Source organism: Magnolia sinica, chromosome 10 (genome assembly GCF_029962835.1).
Source record: "Magnolia sinica isolate HGM2019 chromosome 10, MsV1, whole genome shotgun sequence".
Lineage (NCBI taxonomy): Eukaryota > Viridiplantae > Streptophyta > Magnoliopsida > Magnoliales > Magnoliaceae > Magnolia > Magnolia sinica.
Genome location: NC_080582.1, coordinates 87,763,131 through 87,785,717, shown reverse-complemented (window position 1 = coordinate 87,785,717; position 22,587 = coordinate 87,763,131). Strand labels below are relative to the sequence as shown.

The 22,587-nt window shown below is 40.5% G+C and overlaps 2 protein-coding genes across 2 annotated transcripts; one reads left to right on the top strand and one right to left on the bottom strand.

Moving 5' to 3' along the window:
• Positions 1-1,011: 1,011 nt before the first annotated feature.
• On the top strand, positions 1,012-11,236 carry LOC131217600 (uncharacterized). The gene is made up of 4 exons (XM_058212540.1): positions 1,012-1,132; positions 3,375-3,588; positions 7,721-7,820; positions 10,563-11,236. The coding sequence occupies exons 2-4, from the start codon at positions 3,409-3,411 to the stop codon at positions 10,817-10,819; spliced, it is 537 nt and encodes a 178-aa protein (XP_058068523.1). The 5' UTR covers positions 1,012-1,132; positions 3,375-3,408; the 3' UTR covers positions 10,820-11,236.
• Positions 11,237-18,172: 6,936 nt separating this feature from the next.
• LOC131217599 (uncharacterized) lies at positions 18,173-22,008 on the bottom strand. Its single transcript, XM_058212539.1, has 3 exons — positions 20,955-22,008; positions 20,090-20,375; positions 18,173-18,500 (listed from the first exon to the last, which is right to left on the bottom strand). The coding sequence occupies exons 1-3, from the start codon at positions 21,885-21,887 to the stop codon at positions 18,364-18,366; spliced, it is 1,356 nt and encodes a 451-aa protein (XP_058068522.1). The 5' UTR covers positions 21,888-22,008; the 3' UTR covers positions 18,173-18,363.
• Between the last annotated feature and the right edge of the window lie 579 nt (positions 22,009-22,587).

Below are 22,587 nucleotides of genomic sequence, written 5' to 3'. Positions count from 1 at the left end.
TACCTTTGATGTCAATTGACATTATGTGAGCCCACCTTAGTGACCATCATCCATCATGTAGGTCCCACCCTTGATGTGGATTGCTGATCAAATGGGACCCACTTGATGTGCATGTTCCGTCATTCTAGGCCACACTTTGATGCGAGCCACCTATCATGTGGGGCCCACCTTTGATGTGAACTATTCATTATATGGGCCCACCTTGATGCAGGGCCCCATGTTCAAATCACGAGGGGCCCACCTTTGATGTCCACCATCCATCATGTGGGACCCAACCTTTAATATAGTCATTCATCATGTGAGCCCACCTTTAATGTCAACCTTCCATCATGTGGCCCCACACTAAATGTCCACCGCCCAACACTTGGGTCCCACCTTTGATGTGGACCATCCACTAGGTAGGGCTTGCTTGATGTGGATTGTTCATTATGTGGGGCCACACTTTGATGCATGCCATTCATCCTGTGGGGCTCGCCTTTGATGTGACCATGCATTATGTGGGCCCTCCTTTGATGTGGACCATTTGTCATGTGGGGCCCATCTTCAATACCAGTCATTCATCATGTAGGCCCACCTCAAAGAAATTGTAAAGAGAAGAGAAGAGGGTAAGATGGGTATTACTTGAAAAGTTTAACGATAAATTTGTCCAAAAAATAGTTAAAATATCTAATCGCTAAAGCTAAATAAGCTTAGTTTAAAAAAGTAACCCCTCCCTAATTTATTAAATTGAAGTTTATTTACTAATTTATAAACAAATAAGCACTCTGATTATAGATTTTTACAGAATAATTTAATTTTTATTTTTAAAATAAATCAATAAGCTTTTATTTGTAGAGATGCCAAAGCCTCGTAACTTTGAGTGCACGAGCGAGCCCATGCAAATGACTACTTGGTGGGTATGCATGCATCCAATAAAGGTTGTCAACATGTCATGTTTAAGCTAAGACTCGTAAAGAGGCTGGGTTTGTGCATTACTAATACCTGTCCACTATCTAGGGTCTGCAGGGGTCGTACGCCAGGTTTCTTCGATGCAAGAGTAGTTGCTTGGGGTTTACGAACCCCAAAATCTCATCACTCCCTGTCTTCTGAAAACCATAACTTTCTCATGTTCAATTGACGATCGCTGTCATTTGTATGTCTCCCCTCTCTCTACGTGGCGTATCCGGTCGATGGATGATGGGTTTTCAGAGAAACCCGCTATCCACGGTGGGCCCACCACGGATCAGTGATCTAGACTGTTGGGAAATATTGGATGCGGCCATGACCCAAGAATGCCGATGTGGAAATCTTGACCTTTCATCTCGTTGCCTGCAAGGAGATGGTCATGAATGAAACTAACCTGTCTGGATGCTTGTAACTTTTTTAAGTTGTAAGAAAGTTACATGTAACCTACTCATAGGTGTAAGTAAGTTACTTGTAATCCTGTTTGGATATAAGTTGTAACTTACTTACAGGTAACTTATTTTTTGTGTTTGGATAACTTGTAACTTTATTACAGGTAATAAGTTCCATATCCACGCTAAGTAGAACTTGAAATAGGGAATCGTTGAAAAATTAGATTTACATGTAAAAAAGATTAGATAAAGTTATTTCATTTTATTAAGCCCATGTAAATGAATAGTTTGGTTGATTCTTAGGCTAAACAAATCAACAAGTGGGCCATAAAAGTGGGCTCACGTTTTCAAAATGCATATAATGTAGGAAAAAAAAAAAAAAAAAAGCTTAAGGTAAGATATCCAAGCAAAAATTTCCGAGTGACTCTTGCTGACAAGAATCAGTTAAAGAGAAATCACAAGCATAGGAAGCTGCTTCCACCAATTTCTGCATTAGCACTTAAAATCTCAGAGTGGGACATTATTAAAATGGACCAATATCAAGGGATAGTTAAAAACTAGATATCTTAACACTTCGATGTACCCTTGATTTCTCACCATTTGACAACAGGTAAGAATCCAGATGCAAATGGAACTTGGGACCGTTGGAAAATGGATATGTTAACAATGGAGTGGGCACTCAATTTCAAAACACCCTAAAACATGCATGAATCTCAATGCAAATAGAAATTGGGAGTGTTTAAAAAACCATACGGTTGAAACAGATTTGGAACATAGACGGGACAAGTTGCACTGACACAGCAAGCCTCACTTATACAAAATGAACAATGGAATGTGGGCCCCACTATGATGTATTTGTTCTATCCCCACCATCTATCCATTATTCTAGATCATTTTAAGAAATCAACCTAAAAATAAAGTACATCAAAATCTCAGGTGGACCAAATCACTAGAAACAATGTTGATTGAAGGCCCACCATTGAATACTTTTGGTAGGCCACTGATGTTTTGGATCAAACTGATATTTGTTTTGTTCCCTTCATCCAGGTCTTTCTGACCTAATGAACAGGTTGGATGTGAAACGAACATTACAGTGGCTCAAGGAGTTTTTTAATGGTGGACTTTCAATCATTACTATTTTATCTGGTGTGGTCCACCTGAGATTTATATATGCCTCATTTTTGGAATCAAGCCCTAAAACAATCCAAAATAATGAATGGGCGGCATGGATAAAACAAATACAGGAAGGTGGACCCCACAGACCATCGGACATTACCCACGCCTCTAGCTTAACTGCCTGAAAAAAATAAAAAACAGGAAAGGAAAACATAAAAAAAGGAAGGAAAGAAAGAAAGGGGTTTTCTAACCCTGCCGAAGCTGGATCGGAGAGGGAGAAGGAGACTGGGAGAGGGAGAATGAGACTGAGAGAGGGAAACGGAGGCCTTCACTCCGTCTGAGAAGGTAGGTACGCTCCTTCAATGCAGGTGCGATTCTTCCCAACGATTTTCATTTCAAAATTTCCAACCGTTACCTGTATCTTTGATACAGGTAACTTGAAAAACGACTCAAAGTGCCTGTAAGATTTTCGCCTCTTTCTCCTGTAAGAAAGTCACAGGTTGAGAGAAAGTTACCTGTGACTTTCCTCCCCCAAACACCAACTGTAACAAAGTCACCTGTAACTTTGTTACATTTTAGAAAAGTTACAGGCATCCAAACAGGCCCTAAAGCATCGGTCCGCACAAAAACGCCCAGTTTTAGTGGCTCAGATCTTCCCATCTCGAATCTTTATGGGGCATTGTCCATCGAGGACTTTGCACAGTACACACTGTTTTATTCTGTTTTTATTTTCAATTTCTATCCATACTTGGGTAATCTAGGCCATTGTTCTGCTGCAGCCCACCCCGAAAGGACCATGCCCCAAATATCTCTGAGATTGGAACATCCTATCCCCCAATTCTGTCAAACAGGCTATTCTGTCATCGATTATTTTCATCATTGAATTGTTCCCTTTTGTTGAATTTCTGTGTTCAATGTAATCAGCATTCGAAATTTGAGAAAACATACTTCAGAAGAAATGGGAGAAGCTGATGACAGTGGAAGATCGAAGAAAATAGTATTTGTGACTGTGGGCACCACTTGTTTTGATGCTCTTGTCAAGGTGGTGGACTCTCAGCTAGGTAAAGAAGAATTGTTCAGGAAAGGCTACACTGATCTTCTCATTCAAATGGGTCGTGGAACATATACTCCCTCAAAGGTATCTGATCCACCTTCACATCTTTGAACTTTTGTTCTGCTTTTGTCTTCTCTTAGCAAACTCAAATTAGTTTTAGGGGTTGTTTGGATGCCTGTAAATCATTTACAGCCTGTCCTGTTTGGCTGTAAGCTGTAAATGATTGTCTGTGTTTGGATAGCCTGTAAATTGTTCAAGTCCTGTAAATGAAATCACAGCCTTTTGCCTGTAAATCGAATGGGGCTGAAAGCTGTAAATGATTTTTTAGCATCTAAACACAGACTGTAAACCATTTACAGTTAAGCCCCATTTACAGGCATCCAAACGATCCCTTATGAGGAAGCTTCGATGAAATCACCAGCCTTTTAAAAAAATAAATAAATTTAATCGTGTATGCATATAGAATGGTGTCATTAGTGTGTTGACGATGATGAACATTTGTGCATAAGTAGATTGATAGAGCAATCAAAGATGGAATTTGATCTGCTGAGTTAGATAAGAATACATACCAATTTTGAGGATCAAGTACCAGCCAGGATGCTCCAGTTTAGCATATTCTTTTTCAATTAGCAGACAAAAATAGGAAATAATGAGTAAAATTGGATATATATGCTGATTCACAATACAAAATATCTCAAGGAGTCAAACCAAAGTGGATGTAAAAGAATCAGTCTCCTAGGTTTTGAATCCCATTTCAGGAACAAAGAATAACTAGTTCAATCAACATATCATAAATATATGAAGGGTGGCTGTGGAGATGGGAAATGGTAGATTTATCACTTTTGGTGTGACGTGTGGTGCAGGGATGCGGCTCTGAGGACTGTTTACCACCACCTGATTCTTGTGTTGATTTCCATGGAAGTCATAGTGGTAGAGTGCTATGGTGTTAGGGGAAGCGGGGGATAAAAACACTAAATTCTTCCACGCTATTCGCAAGCACAAGAGTGAGGGCCAACTGCATTTCTTCCCTATCTGTTAATGGTGTTAGGCTAGAGGATAAATATTCTATCTGTAAAGCTGCTGTTGAGTTCTTTCATTCCCTTCTAACCTCAAGGTTATCCAGCTCCCATCTCGATAACCTGCACTTTGACTCTTTGTCTAAGGAGTTGGCTGGCATGTTGGAAGCCCCTTTCTGTTTGGATGAAATCAAGCAAGCCGTGGATAATCTTGAGGAGATAAGGCCCCTGGCTGCCCTGATGGGTTCCCAATGGCTTCTTTCAAATCCTTTTGGTACCTCATCAAGATTGAGCTCTTAGAATTTGCTAACGATTTTTATTCCTTTGGCAGTTTCCCGTCTGAACTTGGGTGCACTTTCATTGCTTCGATTCCTAAAATTAAAGGAGCAGTCAGCTTGAAATACTTTAGGCCGATTAGCTTGATTGGTGGTGTTTACATGATCATAGCTAAGATTTTGTGTCAAAGGTTAAGAAAGGTCCTTCCCTAGGTAATATTGCCCTATCAAAGTGCCTTCGTAGCTGGTATAAAATGTTGGACAATGCACTGCTTGCTCATGAATGTTTTGACTAATGTCTTAAATTGAGAAGAAGAGGTATTGTTTGCAAGTTGGATTTGGAAAAGGCTTATGTTCACATTGAATGGCCTTTTCTTGATTATCTTTTTTTGCAGAATGGGATTTGGTGAGAAATGGAGACTTTGGATTAGATCATGTATCTCCACAGCCAAATTTTTGATTTTGATCAACCGTTCCCCCTTCGGTTTCTAAAGTTCTTCTCGGGGAATCCGTCAAGGGGACCCCCTTTTCCCCTTCCTGTTTGTCATTGCTGCTGAGGCTCTTAGTTGTATGCTTAGCAAAGGCTAGGAGGACGGACTCTTCAAAGGATTTCAGATTGCTAATCTCCCAACTTTGATAAATCATTTGCAATTTGGAGACGATACCCTTCTCTTTTGTCAAGCCTCTGAATCGGATGTGGCGACCTTGCAAGTAGCCATTGATTGGTTTGAAATTGTTTTAGGTTTAAACATTAACATTGCCAAAAGTGAACTGCTTGGGATTAATTTATCCCCTTATGAGAACAATGCTTTTGCAGATCTCTTCGGTTGTAAATCTGCCTCGTTTCCCACTACCTATCTAGGGCTCCCTCTATGCCTGGTAAACCTATTGTGCACCTTTTGGATAGTACAGTGGAAAGAATGGAGAGAAGGCTGTCTGCTTGAAAAAAACAAGCTCCTATTCTTAGGGGGCTGTATCACTCCTATTAAAGCTTCTATCTCCAACCTTTCGATTTACCTCCTCTCTCTATTTAGATGCCCCAGATCTGTGCTCTTTTGCATTAATAAAATCAGAAGGGATTTTCTTTGGCAAGGCGGGTCGGTATCTAGAAAATCAGAAGGGACCTCGTAGTCCAATTGGTGGTAGCCATTCTTTTGTGTTTAGGGGCCCCGTAGGTTAATCAGACCATTGATCTTGTCAAGATCATTCATTAGGACCATTGATACTCTTGATCTTTCACTGACTCAATTTTGAAGCCTGACATGCTCCATATCCTCAACCTGGATGCTTTAGTGGGCAGATCTTGAATTAGGACCCTTGAGTGGGCACAATCTTCAATCGATCAACAGTGGGACCACTCATGGTCTCCCGTTGGATAATCAGATGGTCTTGCACTACAGTTTCTTTACATGGTTGGACTTTACAATTCAACTACTGCATGTTGAAATTTTACATGATTGGAATGTGAAATGGAATGTAGACAGCTTGAGCTGCAATTATATTGGAAATCCCACATAAATTTTTAGTCTTCTTGCATTTGGACCCCAACATTCTATTCTATTGAACATATATTCAGCTTCATCTCATTGGCTTTTGAAACAGATTAAAATGAGGTAAATTCAGAACAGGAGTTGCTCCCAATGAGTACCTTTTTTTTTTTTCTTATAAAGATGCCAACCTGGACGGCTTTGACCTGTTTGAAAAAAAGAAAAAAAGAAAAAAAGAAGAGGAAACAATTTGACAAGTGGACAAGACTTGATCAAGTCCTCAGTAGGAACCTACCAGCACCTTTCTTCTTCTTCTTCTTTCATTTTGTTGGCTAGGTGCGGCCATTACCTTTAAGCACACGGGTTGAAGAAGATTGTTTGCTACTCAATTTCTCCAGTATTACCGCGAATCTCCCAATTCCGTCCCCTTCAAATGGAAATGATGCACACTTCAACCTTAGGAGAGAGAAGGAGATGCCCATGTCCAATCAGTTGGATGGCTAGTTTACTGTCATACTGGCAGATAATTTCCATCCTATCTGTGTGTGTGATATACATCCTTGAAAGGTTGACCTATGGTGAGGATCCCATTTGGACAGCTAGTTTACCATCCTACTACGGATAATTTTCATCCTATCATGTGTGTGTGACATTTAACCCATACAAAAGGTTGGCCCTACTGAAGATCTTAGCTGGACGGCTAGTCTACTGTCCTGCTGGTGGATAATTTCCATCCTATCATGTGTTTGGAACATCCAACCCGTTCAAAAGGCTGGTCCCACTGTGAGGCCACATCTATATTGTTTTATTATACCAGTGACTATCAATTGTTGTCAGAGAGCATTGTGAATATATGTTGGGGCCTTCATGTACATATGTTGCTTGTGATTTGGGGAAGAAAAAGTGGGACACTAAAGCCTTCTTGATGCGGGTTCTGTTCATCACGCTGCACCAAGTTGCAAAGCCTGCCTTATTGGCTTGGAAGTGTGGAAGCTAGTTTGGCATTGAGAAGAATGGAGCAAGTCTTTAAAATCAGCCCAAAATGGCAAGTGAGCTCAATGCAGCAAACAGCCAAATTGAGCACTTGCCGATGGGCACTCCACTCGGTGAAAATATAATTTTCAGATGCGTTCGGAGTAGTTCTAGTTCTTTCCTAAAATAACTGAATGCTCCATAGCAAAAAAATGACATTTTGGTAATTTCGCTACACCAGCACCATGGAGATTGCATTTAGTATATTACCCTTGCTTGAAGCCGCCACTAGATAATTCTATGCATTCTTCTAAATGAAAACAGGTATCTTCAGAAGTATCTTTCTTTCATGTGATGCAGCAATAGCTGCCCCCATGTCTTTCCAAACAGGGAGGGAGGGAGGGAGGGAATAGCTGCTTCCATCACATAAAAAGTGAAACATCTGACAGATTTTCTCTCAATGCAGACTTCAGGAGAAGATGGATCTCTGGCTGTGGACTACTTTGCCTTTTCTCCAAGCGTTGCCGACTACATGAGATCTGCGTCTCTTATAATCAGTCATGCAGGTTCTATCCCACTCTAAACGTGGTTGTTGTTTGCTGCAATCTCAACTGTTCTAGTCCTGAATCAATCATCTGGAGATAAAGCTATTCTTCTTAATGATTATTATCTTCCTAATGATTTTAATGATTTTCCCTCCCTCCCTCTCTCTCTCTCTCTCTCTCTCTCTCTCTCTCTCTCTCTCCCTCTTTTTGATCAGTAATATGAATGATTATTATTGAGTTTTAAAAATTCAAAACTCAACTCAGGCATGGCTCATGTGGCCCAATCATAACCAACTCAGAAGCTCGGACAAGTACTCAGTGATTTCCAAGTTTAAAAAAAGCTTATTGTTATAGCCTGAATTTTCAAGGTCTTTATTTACTAGATTGGGTATTTTTCAAGATGTTTAATGACCAAGTAACCTATTAGGCTGACTTATGTATTGATTAAGCTCTTCGAGTTACTCAAACCTATCTGCCCATGCATAGAAAGAAGGTTCTGCTGATTATCAATGATTTCCTGAAGTTGTCGACTATCACTTTTTCAATTTTTAAGGTCTTCATTGAACATGTTGGGACTTGCTGATTGATTCAACCGAGACTTTGGTCAAGGGAGTTGGTCTTTTAAAAGTCGGGAAAACTTGAAAAACTGAAGAATCATACTACACTAGCATTTTGGACTTGAAAGACTGAATAATATCCCATGAAGTTTCAAGTCTGATTGGATTGGGGCTGTCATCAAATCCTAGTGGAATTTTGATTTTGTAGACAGAGATACCTATGTGATTGTTGTGAAGATCGTTACAAGTCAAAAATATGGATTTGGTAATTTTGATTTCTTTTTCTTGTTCTTTTCGCTTGATATCAAATATGCATAGATTAGCTAATTTGTGACTAGTTAAGATGAGTAATCATGATTAGTCACATGAGTTATATGTTAGGAAGAGGAATATTGATGAGCCTGAACCTGAGTTATGCATAGCATCCTCAATCCTCAGTTTGTACAATTGGGGCCCATGGTTGGCTGATGTAGGCCGTTGTTTTGATGGCCCCAAAGTGCTTGATTGGATAATCCTAACCCTGCAATTGTTGCTCCACAGGTAGATGGTTAAGTGATGTAGGTGGATGAGAAAGAAAATACAAAGAAGAGGAGAATGGATTTTTGCACTCACCATACAATTTAAAGGGTTTGATTTTTATTTTTATTTTTTATTTTTAAATAATATTACTATTATTATTATCATAATAAGGTTTTCTCCCTCTGTAAGAGTGCTTTCTCCTTGAACTCATGCTTCTTTTTGACAGATAATTTCTGTAAGAGAATGTCTTTTCCTTGAACTTGCATGTCTTTTTGACGGATAATTTTAAACAACTCCCCTTTGGTTTCTGACAATTGTAAACATGTCCTCTTTAGTCTTGGACTATTACAATTACATCACCTCTGGTATACACATTTGTTGCAGATTTCCCTGCACAGTCTTTTAGCATCGTTACTTTTTACAAGTTGACCATTTTACCCTATCTCACAGGTAACTAGTTTTAGACGTGTGGGCCTACCACAGTGCATCTATGCCATCCAACCTATTCAGCATGGTCACTCCATGAAAATGGGAAGCCCAAAAAATATACTTATCCAACCATCAGGTAGCCCACCATGTAGAGTTGGAAGTTTTTGGGTAGGTGTGGCCCACCTCATTAAATTTGGAGGTTTTGTGTGGGTGTGGCCCACCTAATGATTGGATTATCTTGACTTTTTTTTGGGCATCCAATATTTAGCGTTGACAGACCTGCTGAACAGGTTGGATATCATTTATACATAACAGTGGGCTCCACATGCGTGCAAAAGAAACTCCTGGGACAAGGATATTTTTGTCATTTGGTGCATATTCCGCTTAACCTGGAGCAGAGGGGACTGGGCTATGCCCGTTGATGTGGACCATCTGTTTTGCTGTTGGCATGCGGAGGCTGGTGGAGCCATTGGAAAAAGGAAGTGGCACTGTCTTTTGCTAGCTGTGTTTTGGGCGGTTTGGGCGGCAAGAAACAACTGCGTCTTTAGGGACCTTGGTCTCTATTCCACAGCTGCGTTCTCTAAGGTTTTGATCCTTTTCAGGGATTGGGCGCCATAATTTGGTCAGTGCTCTGGGTAGAGGCTGGGGCCGTAGCCGGTGTATTTTCTTTTTCTTCCTTTTGTTTTTTGTTTTTTCTTTGTTTTTCTGCTCTTGCTGCCTTTTTAATAAAGTTTCTCATCTTTCAACAACAACAACAACAACAACAAAAAAAAAACCCTTGGGCAGAGGGGAGGTACTTGTAATCATCCAAACTAGAGGGGAGGTGTTTACAATTATCTCGTTTTTGAAATTCCAATCTTTATTGCCACGTATAAAAAGTGAATTATTCTAAATTAAGAAAAAAACAATATACCTAAACATATGGACCTAAATTTCTGCCTTTTCCCCCCTCATATCTGGGAGGTAGAAGGATCTTCCTATCTGGGATGTTTTTGGGCATGGTACGTCCAAGGTGGGTCACATCAGCTGAACGGTTTGGGTTGCTGAACCATGGACTGAAACTTGTACAAACTGAGAACCTGAGGAAGTACGCATTCCTTCGAGTTGAGCTCATATAATTCCTCATGAATGGAATTCTCTCACATCATTAGGCCCCCATTTGGTTGCATATTTCGTTTGTGTTTAGTGAAATGATGATGTTAGTGGAATAAGGTTCTAAAAGAATCTTGAGGTATTAATCGTTTTAGTTATTGTGCAGGGTCGGGGAGCATATTTGAGGCATTACGTTTGGGAAAACCTCTAATTGTGGTTGTAAACGAGGATTTGATGGACAATCATCAAAGCGAGTTGGCTGAAGAACTAGCAGAGAGAAAACATCTCCTTTGTGCCCGCCCTCAGACACTGCATGAAGTTATCAGGAGTATGGACTTGGAGTCTCTCATTCCTTACCCGCCAGCAGACGCCGCAACAGCTGCTAAGCTCATAAACCGGTTTCTTGGATTTCCTGATGACTGATTTCTGTTGACTAATCAAGCTGTAGATATTCTACAAATCAATCAATATCTCTATTGCTGGAATTTGATCTGGGCCCCACTTAGCAAGGGGGCAAATCTGAGGCGGAGAAAGTCTTGTGGAGTCATGGATGATGCTGAACCCCATAGCGAGAATTCTGAATCGAAACCAACAAGGAAAATGATTACTTGAAATAACGGTAATTTGTCTCTAGACTTCCTCTTTGAGCCATGAACTTTAAGGCAGGTTTGGATGCACACAATTTTGTGATATCCATTAGAATTATCACCTTTGTGAAAAATACCCACTTCCTATAGTTATCATAAGCAAAAATGTCTTTTTGATGCTAAAAGGGCATTGGTTAGTAAAAGAGTGTAGAGTATTTCATTGAAATAGAACATTTTATAGCTTTGCTAGGCCCACACCCACTGCAAGTCAGCTAATGCACAGGCCTCTACTTATGCCAGCCTGATAGACAGGTGATATGTCCAAGGCATCCGTCAGGTGGACCTTACCATGTAGCTGTTACTGCCCTGATGTACAGGTGGTCCATTTAGGTGGTGTGCCAAGATACTAGAAATAGGTTGCTGGGTTAGAGAACTTTGGCTTATTTATTTATTTGCAACCACATTTTTGTAGTTATTTGTGGCCCACCCGACTAGTGGACACCAGATTCTTGGGACATGCAATCTACAGTGGTACCCTTTCTGATGGATGGCTTAGATTGCATGCCCATTATCTTACTTGTACGCATGTGTGGGCTTGGAAATGTTCAAACATTTTATTCTCCTCAAGCTAATGAATTTCCTCATTATTTGTGAAAATCATGGGGTGGTTGGGGTAGTTGAATGCTGGAACTATGGATTTGTTGTTCTTGGACCTCCTCTGGACCTGTGCGAACCGGCGAGGCCTCATATGTTTTTTCATTGCTAGAGGTAGCTGATTGGACTGATCTGGACCATGCATAAGGTAAGATCACCATCAATGGATGGCATGGGGGAACTGAAATTGAAGAAATAATGGCAGAGCTAAGCTTAAAGATACTGTTCGAATGCATGATACTAGTGTATGAGTGAGTTTAACCACATGCATATCAGAAATAATAGCATGTATTGTGATGTTATCTACCTTGATGTGAATTGATGGCAAATTCCATTAAAATTAGGTTGGGAGGAATGTAGTGAAAATGCAACATCCGAAAGCGGTTTTTGTATTGGTGGGAAAGCATTCCAAAACTGGATGTTTCCATGGAATCACTGATGAGTTTATTGCAATGAGGCTGTATTGGATCCAATACAAATATATACGTATGCAAAGCTTAGTGCACTGTTTGACAGCTAGGAATTTTGAAATTTAGGGTTTTCAATCCAAATAATTTTTGGACAGCCCTCTGAAATCCTGGATTTCATATCTAGTCCTCAAAAGGAGCTCTCTTCCAAAATCCGTGAGAAAGTTTTTAATTCTCAGAACTTTCTTAACTGCTGCTACTCTCCTTGAGGCCTAAAATTCATGCTGGCCTATAGGAATGCAAAATCCAGGAATTAATCCCGCCAAAAGAATGCCAAACATAAGCTAACAAGGTAGCTTATGTATATTAGCATTGCATATTAGAGTAAGATCCAATCCATTCATTAGTGGGGTACCGTTACTTAGATGCTCTTGCCGAAGAATGACGTCTGTACAGTCCTCAGATGGGCCACAATTTCCCAGAAAAACATGGCTGAAAAAACTTAGTCGATGTTTTCTTGCCCGTCTAACTGATTTTTTTTTTTTAAAAATAAAATAAAATCCCGAGAACATCATGGCCCACCTGCTGAATGGGCTGGAATTATATTTGGGTGAGAACATATAAACGGTCCTTCCCACCTGATGTATGGCTTGGATATTGCACCTGCTGCCCCACCTGCTGTATGGCTTGGATATTGCTCCTGCTGGTCACCTCACGTTTCCAAATAAAAAACGCAGGGTGCCGATTGCTGTCGCAGGAAGTTCCAGCGGTTACGACCGTTGAAACATTCGTGTGGCCACAAAAGTTTTGAATCAGGCTAATATTTTTCCGTTTTCAGTTCATCGCAGTCGGAATGACCTTACGAACGGTTTGGATGGAATATAAACATCACGGTGTAACTCAAAGAGTTGAATTTCAATCGTATTTCCCTACTCCCGGCGTGCCACCCGCTTGAATTTTGGATCTGCCTCATTTTTATTTTTTTTTAACGCAAAACGGATGGACAGCGTGGATTTCCCACAAACATCACGGTGGGCCCCACCTAGGCAATCCGCGTCGGATGATGTAAACTTCATCGGAACAATCCATTTGAATGGAAGGGTACTTCAATCGGAATACCAGCAACGGCCAGCATCTAGTAAGCATGGAAATAGAAACATCCAACGGCCAGGATTGCTGTCCAAAAGACAGTTTGGATTGCTTCTAATAAGTGTTAGTGATAGATATTATTCTTGCCTTGATTTTAGGCTCTGATTTCGTCTTTCTTTGGCTAGTGTATATATGGTTAGAATATATTTAGGATATCCGAATGTATATTTAGACTATATTTAGGATATGTAACTGTATATTTCATTCCTGATTTTTTTTTGCTATTCTCGGCATTGTATTATGTATAAAAGAGTAATTACTCTTAATAAAAATTCAGTCTTTGTCAAACGCTATCAATGAGAGAGAAAATCCAGATTCTAAGAATTTAAAAAAAAATCGGAAGCTCTAATCAATACAGCAGACAACATAATTCAGTTTTTTTTTTTTTTTTTTAAAGAAAAATCCTCGAAGCTGCCACGTGGCGAGACTCTGTTATCCTCTTGGCTGCAGCCCTAACCCACTCTATCCAAAGAAGTCCTGGACGCCCTTCCCAGCGAAAACACGGTCCGAGAGCTCTGCCAAGACCGCGTTGACTGTTAGCAGCACCACGCTCGAACCGGCAATGACCGCCAAGACGACTCCGGTCGTCCCCAAGACCCGGCCGAAGACCGGCCACTCGATCTCCCTTATCTCCTCAGCTACTCCATTCAACGAAAGATCACCTTCTTTCTCCTTAATTGCTTCCTTAATCAAGCTTAGATCCGGATTAGCCCTCTCCAATCCCGCTGTGGAGCTCTCCACGGGTTTTTCGGGTTCCTGTTCCTTCTCCACCGGGTTGCTGCCGTTGTTTGGCTGCCCTTGGACGGAGTTGAGGCGGGTCCGGCGCGGTGGGTTGGGGGGGAAGATGACACGTGTCGGTCTGGATGGAAGGAGGGGGTTGGCCCGACCGACACGTGTCGGGCTGAGGGAGGGGTGTTGGAGGGGGCGGAATGAGAGGGAAGAGAGGGCCATTTGCTCCTTTCTCTATAATAGCAAGAGCGAGCGGAGATGGGAATTTAGGGAGGGTCTGGAATTAGTTAAAATTACGGGAATGTCCCTAATAGCAAGAGCGAGCGGAGATGGGAATTTAGGGAGGGTCTGGAATTAGTTAAAATTACGAGAATGTCCCTGCTCTTTAATGGCTTTTGGCAACCATGTCCAAAGTCCAGCTCATTCATAGAAGGGCCATTGCCCATTGTCGAGGCCCCAGTGGACCATTGCCCATTGTCGAGGCCCCAGTGGTCTAGGTTGGATTTTTAGGTTGATGCATGCCCAACTCCAGCCCAGTTAATTACTGGGCCCAAGATTCGATCCATGGGCCTATCATGTCAATAGGTTTGGTTTACAGGAGGGAATTTGATAAAAAAAAAATACTAATTATTATGAAATTTGCATTCTAATACCTTTTCTTAAAAGGTTTTCAATAAGCTACTCCACTAACTGACAAATAAGTTAGTGGCTTGGTTGGCCCAGCATGATGTTTATGTAAAATCCATCTGACCACCAGGTGTGTCAGCCCCATGTTAGGCCAATGTCCTAAAATTTAGCTTTATTTGTGATTCAAGTGGACCACATGATTGAAATGGTATATAAGGCAATGCTTGCACTCCAAATTATTTTCATTAGTATGACCCATGTGAATCACTGACGAGTATGATTTTTGAGCCACATGAATTATTTTTGTGTGAAATATAATGGTTGGAGTGGATTTTATATAATTATCATAGTGGGTCTTACATAAATTAAGGTTGCATATCTCTCTCTCAACTGTTGTCTCTGGGTGCCCACTAGAATCACAACTCAGCGTATATATAAATTTGTCACTTAGTATGAGATTAAATATCTAATGGTTGGAGTGGATAATACATAAATATTATGGTGGGCCGCATCAAAATCAAAAGGGATGCCTCCTGCAATTTTTATTTTTTATTTTACTTATCAATCTCCGTCATGACAAGAGAGTGATGATTAAACTTGAGTTTTGTAGGACTTAGCATGATGTCTGTACAAAATATATTGGGATCATTAGATGTGTACGTATTCTCAATTTAGGCTTAGAGAGAGAAAAAAAAAGAGGATGACTCGTGACTTAGGTGGGCCATACTAAAGAAGATAGTTGGGAGAGATGTTCATCCTTAATTTTTACTGGTCTCACCGTGATGAATATATGAAATCTACTCCATTCATTAGATGTCATAGTAAAATTTAGCTTGGGCTTAAAAATCAGGGCCATCCATGATTTAGGTTGGCCATACTAATGGAAATAATTTAGAAGGTGATCATGGCCTTGTGCATTGTTTCCAATCATGTGGTCTACTTGAATCATGGATAAGAGTATTTTTAGGCCATTGACTTAACATGAGGTGACACATATGTTAGTTATGGTGGATTTTACATGAATATCATGGTGGAGCCAAACAATCATTGGTTAAAGAAACCTGAGGTAGTTAAATGACAATCATATTGACTAACGAGGTAGATTTTCCAAAACCTTTTTGAAATAGGTACCAATATGTAAATTTCATATTGAAATTAGGTAGAAAATTATATGATCCACTCTTTCCATATGTGAGAAACATCATGTTTACTGTACATACAAAATAGCACCCTCATAAATATTTTTATTTATTTAAATCATGTGGGTATGGAAGACTGATCCCAAGTAGGGGAATCGACTCGCTTCTGTGGCTAACTCTTTCTAAGGCTTTTGGGGTGTTATGATTAAGATGACATTTTATTTTACTAGAGTCGCCACTAACTAATTACTTTGAATCTATAGTCGATTAGACCCTGTAAAAATACTTAGAATTAAGAATCCATAAATATTTTGTCCTAAAATGACTCTTAAGTTTGCGTTACATAAATTCTGAGTAAGGGACTATTGTTACAAATATGTAAAGTGTTAGGCACCCACTCTTTCTGTATATATGTGTGGTCTCTACTTCACAATATCTAATTAATTTGCGAGGAATATGATTAATTCTCATATACAAAAGATATGATATAATGAATGCGATGACTGAATCAATACGGGTTTCTGATGAGTAAGATTCAATTATATTGGCAAGCCGCAAAGCATATGTTTGAACTGACTGAAAGTTGAGTATATTGGAATTGTGATATATGAGATGCTTGATGCTGTATTGATGCTTATGATAAAATGACGACTAACTGGTTTGGTTTCTGGTGAGAAGGCTTCGATTATATCGGTAAGTCATAAAGCATACGCCCGCCAATTAGATATGAGAAAACGATGTAATGCAATGCAATGATGGTGCATTTGAGAAGCATGCGAGTTGAGAAGAGAGTAAAGGTTGCATGATACTAATGTTTAGAAGTAAATGCAACTGACTGAAGTTTAAATGGTTGAATGAATGGTAGCGTTGCAAAGGCTAGATCGAGTGGCTTGGACTAAGACTTGGGTGGCTCAAGAAATTTAGACTTTGGATAAGTTAGACTAGACCAGGGTTGGACTTTCTCTCTCTCTCCCTTACTCTCCTTGGTGGAGGGATGACTAGGTAGCTAAGGCTTCTCTGGGACTTCTGGATGAGAAGGGATTGTTGAAATGAGAGTTGATGATCAAGTGAGAAGGGAAGGGGGCTATTCGTAGCCCCATACCCTTGGTTTTCTAGTAATTTTAATCACGTCTAGGGTTAAAAGGGATGCTGATGGTTGAGATTGGAGATTGCCAAATGGCAAGATCTCCATGATTGGATTGGGTGGTAAAATATTGAATTTGGATAAGGAGATGAGCATCGAAATAAATACGCTTTGATCGCACACTTGGAGTTTGTAAAATGGATTTTTGCATGCTTAGAGGGCGTTTGTCCAAAAGAGAAAGCATACCACATAGGTGGCGGTGACCAGGGAGCCACCCCGGCCCCCTCATGGGACCTCCTATTTTGCTAGGAGTCTTCCCTCAAGTGGGTGGAGGCCCTGCCTCTTGGTTTGATAACTGTGCCCCACCTTTGGTTCCATTTGGGCCATGTTTTGGGCTTTGGTTTGGGCCGGTTATGATTGGGCTTGACGAAGTGAGTTGACTGAGTTGGCTCACTGAGTCGACTCACCAAGTTAACTTGAGGTTTTAGGGTTTAAGGTTTGGAGTTTTAGGACTTTGGCTGAGTTGAGTTGAGTTTAGGATTGAGATTTTTAAGGTTCTTTTAAGGTTAGTGTTTACGATTTAGGGTTTAGGGTTTAGTATTTAGCATTTAGGTTGACACTCCACTATGGGGATAATACCAACTTGAGTTAGGCTATAACACGATTGAATTTCATTGGCATGTCAAATGCTTGTTATTGAGCCTGTTAGAGCATAACTTGGCTGCAACCCAGAACCAATTATGTGAGTGAGACCCTGATTATATCATCTATTTTTAGAGCTTATTTTAGGCAATATTCAAGAAAATGGAATAAATACAAATTTCAAGTAAAGTACACCACAAGAAACAATGGATATTGACCTTTGAAAACCTTTTGTGGGCCATGAAAGTTTTAGATCAAGTTAATATTTGTTTTTTTTTTTTTCTCCTTTCATCAAGGTTTGTGTGACCTTACCAAGATTGGATGGTCAATAAACATTACGGTGGACGCTATGAAGTTTTTAATGGTAGGCATTCAATGGCTACTATTTCCTATGGTGTGGTCCACCTGAAATTTGTATTTGCTTCATTTTTGGGCCCATATAGTAAAAGAAGATAGAAAAACGGATAGACAGCGTGGATATACAATGAATACATCAAGGTGGGTCCTATGGTCAGTGTCTCACCCACACCGCTGGTTTCGGTTGCAGCCAAATCTCACGAGTCCACCTACTTTCAAAAGGTTGTCATGTCTGCTACGCCAATGAAATAGTGCCACATCACAGTCTAACAGAACTCATTATTACCCCTACCTAACTGAATCCACTCCCAAGATAGTTTAGATATCGTACACACACCAAGGTGCGCCATCCTAGAGAAATCAGGCCTCCTCTTTCCTTGCTAAGATTGCTAGAATCTGAGTTCATTTCAAGCAAACAAGTTGTATTTGTACACTTCCACTACAAGTCTGGAAACATGATACTAATTATATCACATGAAGGAAGATGGTTTCCTACTCCATGTTCCTTTTATACAATCTCTTTCCAAATATCATTAAAACCTTTTAATCTCACCATTATAAGAAGAAAGAGAGAGAGAGAGAGAGAAAAAGATCAATTAAGAACAACAACTTTGCTTAAGATCCATAACACCAGAGAGAACTCGAATGCAAAAAGCGTGTGGAGCAATCCTCGATCAAGTGGGAATCCAAACAACGTTATTCCTCCATTGTTGTGCTGTAAATACGTCACTGCCAATCACAACATTTCAGACATAACTGGATGTGTAAGTAACGGTTGGATCCTCAATTATACAGAGCCATCTTTTTAATATTCAAACTCGTGCTGATACCACATGTGCAAGATTCAGGCCATTCATCAGGTGGGGCCCACAATCAACACTCCTTGTCATCATTGTCATCGTCGTGTTAGGTGGGCTACATCTGCGTGAGAAATGTCAACAGGTCCACTCGATCTTGCAGTCCATATATCACAGGTGGGCGACTTGATGGGTGCACCGGTCTGATTTATTTGGACAGGGCAGGTTCATGGTAGGCCCACTAAATGAATGGCTAAGATCTCACATGCGTATGCCAACTAGATTGGTGTGCAAAACATCACCTTAAGCATTTTTGCATAATGGACTGAAATGGACCTGGATTGGGTACTGCCCCCTCCTGGACTGAGCTGATCCTTGTCCAATGGGTACGATCCTTGCTTAAATGGATGTCAATATAGATATGATGTGGTAAAATTTGCTTACTGTCGAATCAAATCCCGCCACATCATGCCTATATTAATATATGTCCATGTGAAGATAGTATCCACGGTGATCAAATGTCAGATATATTGAAAATTACATTAATTTATTAGACATTTTATTTTGTATCTGATGGTTATGGCTATTGAACATAACATTTGAAAAACGGCCACAAGATAATTAATAGATGGGATATTAGGATTCTCTACTAGTCTTGATTTTTGAAACATAAGCTATTGTACGAGGGCCCAATAGATGGATGGACTGAATTGATAAGTCATCCTGTCATGTGCACCACGCACCATATGGTTCCCTACTAGTCACAAGAAAAGCTTAAAAATAAGAAATTTTTACTACTTGGGAAAATATAGTTTACGAAATAATGCTTGGGATGTGGTGCTTTTAAATGGATGAAATTATAAAAATGCTCTTATCTAATTTTTCCTTTAAAATAGGAGAAAGTCAAGACTAGTGGGGTCCACATAGTGTATGTATAAAATCCAACACAACTAACTTCTGCACCCCCACCATGGTGATAACGCAAACTAAAAATAAAATCAATCAAATCATCATATGAGCTGTACCGCTGGAATTGGTGTACATATTATCTCTGTAGATTGGTCTACCTTATGATTTTGATTTGCTGTATTTTTTATTCATCTAATAATCATGGAATTTGGATCCTCTGCTTACCACAAGCAAAAAAAACATGCTTTCTTTCATTGTGATTAATGGTACACGGAAACTAGATTCTCTACTTGTCGTAAGCAAAAAAATGTCATCACTAAACATTGTTAGCACTGCTGGCAATGTGATGATGTGGTCCATCCAGATTGCTGTAAGTTGGATTTTCTTGCTTGTGGCGAGTAGAGGATATAGATTCATAATCATGTTAGATGTGCACACGTTGGATATGTTGGTAATAAGACAAATACCACGTAGGTCCCACAGTTCTCCAGTCTCCAATTTGTAAAGAAAAGAATAATGGAGAGCAGTAATATAATTTCTCGTTAAGCATTTATAAGATCTGAACTATTTTGCGGGGAGGAATAAATAAATAGATAAAAATGAAGGACTCACCTAAAGCTTGCCTGGTTTCAAAGGGAGAGGCATCTTGTGTCGGAAACACGATCAAAGTGTCCGACGTCTCGGAATCGCTCCCACAAGTGGACACCAAGAATCCCTCCGTCGCTGGCACTGGCTCCGGATTTTTTGAATCCAGACCGTTGGATCTAGCATTCGAGGCACATGTCATGAGCATATGCCATCTTGTAGCGATGGCCACCACCCCTTGTGCCCTATGTGTGATCCGTGTGGCCCCCATAAGACACATGAAGAAACCGCTCAGCTGAACGGCCGAACACACCTACACAAAATAATATGTATTTTTTTTTTTTTTTTTTTTTTTTTAAACACATATATAAGTATTAACTTCATAAATTAAATATCTAAAATAGAGAAAACTATCATTTAGTACAGTTCAATCACTCAATCTAGACTGTTCATTAGGTCAGCACACGTTTCATGTGCTACCATGAGAAAATTGCGTCAATTTGGACGATTCTAACCATTAGATCAGTATCTTATAAAATGGATGGTCAGGATTGATTACATAAAAATGTGTCCAATCAAAGCCGTTTATTTGTAGGAAACTATCATGGATGCTTATACATCCAAAGAATCGATCTTATCAGGCGATCTTAACCATTCCGTCAGTACTTGGAAAACGGACTGCTATAAAAGATAAGAACAACTTACAAATGGATCCTACCATCCAATCTCCATGATCTTTTTATGGTAGCCCATGAAGCATGTACTAGACCTCATGAACAGTCCAGATCAATCAATTGAATTACTCAAGTGTCCAGATGCAACCATGCGGACCATAACTTACCGTACTCATACTAATTAAAATAAATAAACATGATGGGCTCGTTTGGCTTACCACAAGATCCCCTGAATTGAAGAAATTCTTCTCAGATTTTGAAGCCAATACCAACAGCAGAGCTCCCAACTGACTGATTGTGATTGTAACCAAACACCCAATGATAAAAACCCGATATCTATGACTTGTAACTGACAACTGCTTCTTTATTCTCATGTGCTCATTGAATATTACACCTGCATCTGACCCACATCCCTCCAACAGCTTCCTAAAACCTTCTAACCTCAGTATCTGTAGCTCGCACGTGAGCCGAAACAACATGCATACAAGCAGGAGCACGCCCGTCCGATACACCCACGACGCCAGAACCGCTACGAACATGATCGAATTCCATGGTACACGTGCATGCACGTATGGAACCTTCACGGACACCATCGAGAAGAAAATGATCTTGTGAGCGAGTTCGACGGCGAACGACGGGAGGAGTATGTAGGTGAGGTGGCGGAAGGAGCGGTCGAGCTCGCGGGCGTAGCCGCGGCGGACGTAGAGCGAGTCGTCTTGGAGGCCGTCGAGGAAGAGGAGATGGCGGAGGCCGTAGCGGTGGAAGAAGCGGGCTAGTGTGAAGAAAGCGATGGCTGCGTGGGCTGACTCAGGTATCTGGGCTAGCTTGTAGAAGGCGATGCCGGGGGCCATGGCGTGTGGGACATGAACGGAGAGGATGCAGATGATGGGTATGGCGATGGAGAGGGTGGCGAATGCCAAGTAGGATACGGCCTTTCCGATCCATGATGAGTGGTCGAGCGTCCACCATCGGAGACTTATATGGAAGTTACGGAGATTGTCGAAGACGGATGGCTTTGATCGTGTATGGGTCACGTGGGGAAGCAAGGGGACCGATCTATCGGCCTGATCGGAATAAGATGTGGGTCGTTCTGAGATTTCGACGGTGATGCGGGCGTCGCTGGAATTGTGGGTGCGATTTGTGGGGTCCATGTTTATGGGAGCATTGAGAGAGATGATGGTCTGTTGATATGAGTTCTTATATATAGAGAGAGAGGGAGAAGATCGTTCAATCAGTGTTTTTATTTCTGGCCATGAAGAAATCAACAGGGTCTCTCTCTCTCTCATATATATATATATATATGGGAAAAGGTTCCATGCGGTCGACCTCATGGGAACTTCCCATGAGGTCGAGCTGTGTAGACCCCACCATGACGCATGTCGAAAATCTACCCCATCAGTCAGATGCACCACTCCGTGATGGGCATAGGGCTTAAAAATCAAGTCAATCCGTGCCTTTTGTGGGCCACACCACATACGAAAGTTGAGAGGGGTTATCCTCCATTAAAACATTCATAATCATTTTTTAGGCCCACCGGGACGTGGTTCACAAATCCAGCCCATCCATTATGTGTGTCCCACTTAGATGAGAGTTAGACCAAGTTTCAGACACATTCAAATTTCATATGGACCCCACCAAATGCTTTTATATGTTTTAGGCATGTCTGCGCGTGATTTTTAAATGGTATTGCCCACTCGAGTTACATATACAGATTTTCGACGTATCCTATAATTTAAAGGGACCCATCAAATGCACAGTGTTGATGTTCAATATATATATATATATATATATATATATATATATATATATATATATATTATATATATAAAAGGTACTTTGCACTCAGGTTGA

Coding starts and splice junctions, on each gene's coding strand:
- LOC131217600 (XM_058212540.1), top strand. CDS start 3,409: ATGGGAGAAGCTGATGACAGTGGAAGATCGAAGAAAATAGTATTTGTG. Junction 3,589..7,720: donor GAACATATACTCCCTCAAAG/GTATCTGATCCA, acceptor CTCTCAATGCAG/ACTTCAGGAGAAGATGGATC. Junction 7,821..10,562: donor TCTTATAATCAGTCATGCAG/GTTCTATCCCAC, acceptor GTTATTGTGCAG/GGTCGGGGAGCATATTTGAG.
- LOC131217599 (XM_058212539.1), bottom strand. CDS start 21,887: ATGGACCCCACAAATCGCACCCACAATTCCAGCGACGCCCGCATCACC. Junction 20,376..20,954: donor TCAATTCAGGGGATCTTGTG/GTAAGCCAAACG, acceptor TATTTTGTGTAG/GTGTGTTCGGCCGTTCAGCT. Junction 18,501..20,089: donor TGAAACCAGGCAAGCTTTAG/GTGAGTCCTTCA, acceptor TGTGATTGGCAG/TGACGTATTTACAGCACAAC.